The sequence below is a fragment of the Montipora capricornis genome, chromosome 11 (assembly GCF_036669925.1).
Source record: "Montipora capricornis isolate CH-2021 chromosome 11, ASM3666992v2, whole genome shotgun sequence".
Classification (NCBI taxonomy): Eukaryota; Metazoa; Cnidaria; class Anthozoa; order Scleractinia; family Acroporidae; genus Montipora; species Montipora capricornis.
In genome coordinates, this window is record NC_090893.1 from 12951576 (window position 1) to 12959075 (window position 7500).

At 38.1% G+C, this 7500-nt stretch overlaps 1 protein-coding gene across 5 annotated transcripts in view; it reads left to right on the forward strand.

Moving 5' to 3' along the window:
• Positions 1–7500, forward strand: part of LOC138023582 (nuclear factor 1 B-type-like) — a 31987-nt gene that overhangs the window by 22120 nt on the left and 2367 nt on the right. For 4 of the 5 annotated variants that reach the window (XM_068870595.1, XM_068870594.1, XM_068870590.1 and 1 more), the window contains 5 exons: positions 1171–1458; positions 2784–3128; positions 3675–3955; positions 4358–4649; positions 5690–7500. The exon at positions 5690–7500 is cut by the window's right edge and continues 2367 nt beyond it. In XM_068870595.1, coding sequence (XP_068726696.1) covers positions 1171–1458; positions 2784–3128; positions 3675–3955; positions 4358–4649; positions 5690–5760 — 1277 coding nt within the window. In that variant the 3' untranslated portion in view covers positions 5761–7500. Of the gene's footprint in view, positions 1–1170; positions 1459–2783; positions 3129–3674; positions 3956–4357; positions 4661–5689 lie in introns of all 5 variants that reach the window. The other variant, XM_068870591.1, reaches the window with a different exon arrangement.

Here is a 7500-nt window from a genome sequence, read left to right on the forward strand (position 1 = left end):
GTACTTTTTGGTGAAAACGTAAAGCCAAAAAATGTTTTGACCTGGCATCAGGTTAGACTGAAAAGAAGTGGAATTTTGAAGCAGAAACAACTTCTTCAGTCCTTCCTTAGTGTGTGCAATAAACGTTTGCTTAGTGCAACTGCAAGATATATATGCATGACATGCAGGAAAACGTCTGTCAGAGCAATTGGCAGTTAGTTTTTTGCAGACTACCGGTATTTATTTAATGAGCGTGTTTTGTTATCTTTAAACGGAATTTATTACCAACGCTTAAAAAACTAAAAGACCTCAGCTAGGACATTACAAAAATTAATGAGTAAACATATCAACGTGTGAGCCAAAGGGCCTCTGCTGGCACGACATCTTGGTGACCGCTCAAATGGTCTTCATGACCTCCCACTTGAAAAAATTAACTGGAACCCTGCAGTCCAATACCACCCAATTCAGCATCTTCTGTTTTTGTGTAACACGTACCACAGGCAACCCAGTGTACACTTCATGGAGTCTATATAGTTACATATAAGTTCCCACGTGAAGATAAAACATGCAGACCCTATACTTCAGACTAAAATGATGGTTGTTGACTGACCAACCATTAACCTTTAAACACTTCAAGTTCCTCAGAATTCGACTTTATCAATAAATCCATCTTCCATGTAACTCTCAGCTAATAAAATTGTTTTAAGCCAACTGTTGTTTAGTTAACAACTATTCACCTAAGTGGAGGTGTGCCATAGTGGCGGATATTTACTATATAAGCTGCAAACGGCGAGGTAAATATCCACCACTAGCCACCGACACTGAGGTGAACAGTGAGATAATACAGCACAAAAATATTATTTTAATTTATTTATACCTGCAAAGATTGCAACATTTTCGGGAGCAAATTCTTCACAAATTACCCGGGGGTGAATAGCAAAGGATATCCGGAGTTTGAGTCACCAACCAGTGCGTGCATTCAACCCTGTTTATACTAATTTCTATTAACCATGAGAAATCCGAAAATTTAGTAATGAGAAAGGACCAGCCATAAACATTGTGGAAATTGCTTGGTAACAGCTAGGCTGACATAAGCATTAAAGAAATTAGGCTTGCTATTTTGAGAAAAAAGTTTTTTTCCCAGCTAGAATGAAGAAAAAATTGCTTCTAACTTTGCAATATTTTCCTTAGCACCCATCAAATGTGTTAGCTCAACACATGGCCTGATCTTAACTGATCTGGAGAATCCATCATATGGTGATGCAGGTCTTGAGCAGCGTTTTCCCAATGCACTGAGCATACACCCACGGCCAGACTCATACGACCTCAGATACAGAAAACGAAGTAGAACTATTAGCTCTGTTTCCTCAGTTGATGACGATTGTGATGAAGATGACAGAGACAGCACAGGGATTTATGTACAATCACCAGCTAGTTTCTCATCTCAAGGGTCCAACTGGCAAAATGATGTAGACTCTGGTAAGGTTTCCAAACATACATGTATAATCATTTAAGGTTTAAAAGTGTTTTGTGATCATTATTTCAAAGGAAACCATGATCCAACAATAATGGTTTCAATATGTTAAAACAGGGAAAAGAATAGCTAAGCCTTCATCAGTGATATGGAAGGCTTAAGAATTAGCCGAAACGTCTGTTCAAAAATATGATCATTAGAAGACAGATGCAAACCTTTTTTCCATAGAAGACCATGCACCGGTGGCTCTGTTGGTTGAACACCGGGCTGTCACGAAGGAATTCGTGAGTTCAAATAATTGAGGAGAAAGTGCTCCCTTTGTAATTACATCTGCAAATGGTTAGCCTCTCTAGTCTTCGCAATGTTTGTAATCCTGTGGGACGTAAAAGAACCCACACACTTGTCCCTAAGAGTAGAGCATGTAGTTTCTGGTGTTGTGGTCTGTCTTCTGTTGTGTATCACAGTTGGGAGGGTAAAAAAAGGGCTATAGTAATTCGCGCAAGCTGTTGTGGCGCTCTGTGTGTCAGCTTGACTGGCAAAGTTAATAAATAGAAGTCTTGCAAACAGTTTGACTGGAGTTTGGAAATGAGATTAGATGTGTTAAGACAGGGAAAAGAGAAGCTGAAGAGTCTTGAAGACAAAAGCCAACTAGAAGCTATTAGGCACATGTTCCATGTCGACAAGTTGTTCTCAGGAACACCATGATTTTCATCTACTGTCATTATTTTGTTATGATTTATGGCTAGCGCTAATGTAGCCTATATAAGTAGTATGTGCCTCTGATTGGCTAAGTGCTAGGGCATTATCCTATCATAATGCCCACAGGCCCTTAACAAATCATTCTAAAGTGAAAGCAAAAGAAAAGGTAATTCCATCGTCAAATTGAATTCACTAATATTTCTTTAGTTATTAATTCTTAAGAACGTTGACAAAATCACTAGACTCAATTTTTTTTAACAGTAGTCAGTGCAGGTTCAAACAACAAAATAAATTTAAATGAACTGATAAGCTCTTGCATTACCAGATGCAAAGAGATCATTAATTTTCTGCTTGAATCAGTGGTAAAGCCATGCAGCAAAAATCATATTAAGATTCGGTCTGTACAGGAAAACCTCTAATTGAGGTGCTGCTGTATTTACATAAGCTGCAAGGCCTCAGTTGAGATTTTCCTGTAAGGAGCTCACTCTTGGTTAATAAGAACAGGTACATGATTATTATTGTATAACATCAAATGTTTAACTGACACTTGTGCAATTGTTTGTTCTCAGAGAATTGTACTTGACAAGCTGTAGAATCCCTAAAATAATTATTCCACTTCATACTTTTTCAGGGTCCAGTGTTATTCACTCTCCTTTGATTCCGTTTCCTGCCAAAATCAAACCGGAACAAAACTGTTCAGGCTACAGCCCAATGGAGAATCACAGCTCTGTTATCACCTGTCATAACGGGACCCATGAGCCCTCATCACCAGCTGTTACCTCATATAGTAGTCAAACACCACACTTGCATAACAGACCAATGAGAGACTGTAACATGAATGAATCGTCATTTATCATGCAGTTAGCACAAAATCCAAAGGGACATGGGCCAGCAAGTTGTGGTTTTAGCATGAATCTTCAGCAGCAAGGATTTGCATTTCGCCTCCCAATGCCAAATACTAATATACCCTCTGTAGGTTAGTGGCACATAACATTTATTACATCAATAGTTGTCTAATACACAAAGATAAGCAGGCTTTTTTAAGGATCAGCTTTGGGGGACACTCGTCTTCCAATATGTGTCCTGGGTTCACATCCTGGAGCTACAATTGTAGCAATGCATGTGAGGTGACTGTGATAGTTCTTATCCAAGATGTGGGAAGTGATTCTTTTAGTGCTCTGATTTTCCTCTCTGTTTAAGTCACATCAAGTTAACTTCTGCAAAGCCATAGTTCTTTTGTGTAGTATTTTCAATTAGTGCCTGAATCCTTGCTCAACCCTAACTCTTAGGGTCATTTCAATGTTTTTCAGTTGGTTTAACATACGAAAATTCATTCTCAACACTCTTGGAGGTGACAATGGCCCAGTTTAGCCCATTCACTCCTAGGAGTGGGACTCCTAGTAGTATAATCTGTCTAATGCCAGACGATTTTACTCATCAAGGGGGAAGGTCCTGAGCAGTTCAGGTGTTGATCGGTTAAGTGATGTCTAATTTGTAACAGTCTTATCCTTTGCTATGTAAGGTTCAGCTCCATGCCGTACCGCACCTTCTCCTAGTGAATACATTCAGTTACTGGAGAGACCCCGCTCAAGTTCAGCTCCAAATAGCAGGCACTTTCCCACTGGGACGTCCGTGGTGATACCACCGCCATTAACAAGATCACAAAATGGGGCAAGTGGCATGAACACAGATCCACGTAATTCCCCAGGACATCAACAACAACAGTCACCAGTTTCAACATGCCCAAGTAAAACAAACTCACCCTCAGGAATAACACTGAATACAACTGTTCAGATAATACAGGTGAACAGACTTCGATATGCTGAGAAAACGGATTAGAGAGGGAGGGAAAATGAAAGCTTGGCTGATACAATAAAGCAATTAAAAATGCTTAATCTGCAATAAGATTATTACCAAGAGTTTATATCAATACCAAAGATTGTTGAAGGGCAGAGGATATTCTTCCCTTGATAAATTGTGCTCATTGTATTTTTCATATCAAAAGACTTTATATAAATTACTCTTGATTAAAGGACTCTTGATCAGTTTTTACAGTCCCCTTCATGTCACAGAACATAATGTGGATAAATTTACAGTTTAGAGACTTTCTAGACTACAGTCCCTGTATTGTCATTTCCTTTAATTAGAGTTCAGATAGATTTTTACTGGAACTCACTGCATAAATGTTATTTTCTTATGAACTAGTCTCCATCAAACAATCCCAACACTGCATCATCAACATATGGCAGCCAAAGTCAGCAAGTGTTCAGCTATCCAAACCTACCTCCAGGGTGTCTTTCTTCTGTCAGCCCATCATTACCAGTTGGCTTGTTTACATCACCAGGAAACACAATAAGAGGAAGCATGACTCCTCGCTGGCCTGCAGCAATTCCAGTTCAACCCGTATCCAGTACAGGAAGTGAAGCAGAGTCAGCAGAATATAACCAAATGGTGCCAGGATTTGGTGGTATAAACCCTAACGAGGGAATGCTGGAAGGTTGGTGTCAGGTATAATAATTTAATGCAATATCCGGTTTTGTCCTAAGTGCTGGAAATGAGATATGTCCAGGTTTGACCCCAATTAGATGCACGTATTTCAATAAGCGTCATGAAGTGTCCCCTTGCTCTTCTCGCCAACTTCAACATCACTAGTGTCTCGGAATACAGACAATAATTAATGTCACACAGTGTCCCCTAAATGATGCTGCATTTACCCAAAGCTAGAAATAACGCTAACCTTTACGCTTACCTTCGTGTTGGATGTCAAAATTTGGCGTGCATCTAATTAGGGTCAAACCTGGACATAAGTGTGGAAATTTGCATAGACGAATAGATTATACTTAAAAACCACATATAGCTGTTAACCCATTGACTGCTAGGAGTGTGACTTTAAGGATAGTGCATACTATTGTTATCTCGCCTACGTTCTGCGCATCTCCAGATACTTGGATTTCCTATCGGTAGTGCTTACTAATGCAGGGATATTTTTGCGCGGTTTAAAACTATCCGGAGAAAGTAGATCTTAGTAAGTACCCTTGGTATCCAAAAAGAAAATTGGGGCTAGCCATGTATTTTTCAGAGATAATTAAGCCTTAATTTGGAAAGGAATGCCACACATTGCTTTGTATTTTAAAGCTTTTTACTAATATTGTTGATTAAATTAATTATCTTTGAAAAATGCGTGGTTACCCCCATTTATCTTTTTGGATTTTAATAACACTTGTTGAGATCTGCTTTTCCCGCATATCCATACAACCGCGCAAAATACCTTTGAATCAGTAGGCACCGTCCTTAATAGATTTTACTCTGTCTAAGACCAGACGATTTTACTCGTCAACTGGGGGCAGTCCAGGGAAGTTCAGGTGTCAATGGGTTAACATCCAATCAAAATCTATGCGCTCATTTAAAAGAACTACATGAATACTGACCCAAACTTAATGTTCTATAGTCTGTCCTTTCTTTGGACTGATCAACTTCCACATGGTTTAGATAGTTTTGGAGTTCACTAATTTTGTGATTTCTAATTCAATGTTCCAGGGAGGAATTTCTTCCCAATAAATAATGTCCCAGAATCAATGGAGGCCATATCAGCTCCAATATCATCCTGAATTAAGTCATGATTACTGGCCTAGTGCAAGGAAGAAAACACTGCATGTTTTCTTGGGCTTAGCAAGAGTACGCTGACAAGAACAGGGAAGTACCATCCTGATTTCAAGTACTAGTGAGAAAAACAACTTCAAAACAAGTGAAGGCATGCCTTCCACCTGTTAGCTTTATCTTCTCAGTGCAAAAAAACTAGCACCGTTAATCCTCTGTTAAGCCCCCTCCCCTTATTCTTCATAACAAAATAGATATGACTGTATTAATTTAATGATGACAGTGACAATTCATGTGGACTGATCCGGTATCGTTTCTTCACGTTCTAGAAATTTGGATTTGGTTCCTGCAAGTAATAAAAATGTTGCAAATAACTTGTACAATGTGTATGTCATCACTCAAATCTCCATATTAATTAGACAGCCATTGCCCTAGCTGGTCCAAAACACAAAGTGGGGAACTGTAACTCTAGTCTGTTTCTTTCTTTCTTTTCTGTCCCTTTTTGCTACCGGTAATTCATTTTGCTAGACTATAAATAAGCCCCCCTTCAAACATGCTTGAAATAAATAAGCCCCTCAGGGGACTTAATAGAGGATACGGTATGTCACAGTAATACACAGCAACTCTCTTGAATTATCAGACACAGTATTGACTCAAATCTCAGCAGTGCCATTTACAGACACAAAGACAAACCTAACAGCATTGAAACAATGAACACAGCACCACAGGAAAGGCTATTTGCTATCACTTTGTTACAACTTGGCGAGTAGAAAAATCAGCAAAATACAAAATTTTGTCTTGACATATTTTAAGTTATTGTTGTCATATGTGTAAAATATCAGCATAAAATATTACTTAGATGCATCCCTGTACATATCAAAGAATTTTAAGGCTTTTAGCACAGTAATAGGACCATATTTATAAAATGCAATAGTAGAATATTTAGATGAAATGTGAAAATGAAGTACATTCGCAGTAGAGTATTTCCATGCATAAACACAGATCAAAATGTTAGATGCCAAATAAATAAAATGGTTTTAGTAAATAATTCATGCCAGAGGTGTAAAAGTAGTGTTTTCCAGTCATTGGGAACAAGAAGTGAGTACATTTGTGAATATGGATGGTGTTTGTAATAAAATGTGAATTATTTTCATGTCACAAGGTCTATTGAATTCCGGCTTAGTGAAGCTGTTGACAATGGAAAAATGAAGAAATGTTAGTTTCAAGTTATTGTTGATAAAAATGAATTTTTTGAGCATAGAGAAAAATTTCAGTTTTTTGATTCTGCATCCATATGTAAATAATATTATCTAGGTGCACACTCTAAACCAGTGTTTTATATAGGTAGCTAGGTAGGTCATCAGTACTTTCTACCGATCTAATAAGATTACTAATAATATGTTAACTCAAGAATTCTCTTAGCTCTACTGTTAAAGTAGCCCAGGCCTCAAATGTTTTCTTAGATAAGATGAGTCCCTTTTTTCTGATGGTTTTAATGTACTGTAAAAGTTAACAAACTGGCCGAGCATGTGAGAGGAATGAGTCACAAACTACTTTGCCATGCAAAAAATTAATTCTTTCGATAAGTGCTGGAATGCAACGTAGTTTGTGAAGTCATCTCAGGAAAGACCTACATGTATCTCTGTCACTAGCTCAGCTGTGGGACAAAGGACCAGTAATTTTTCAAGCGTTACCCTAATTGTGTAGCCTGTTAGGAATGAAATTACAAGGAGAATATTCATAAAACACAT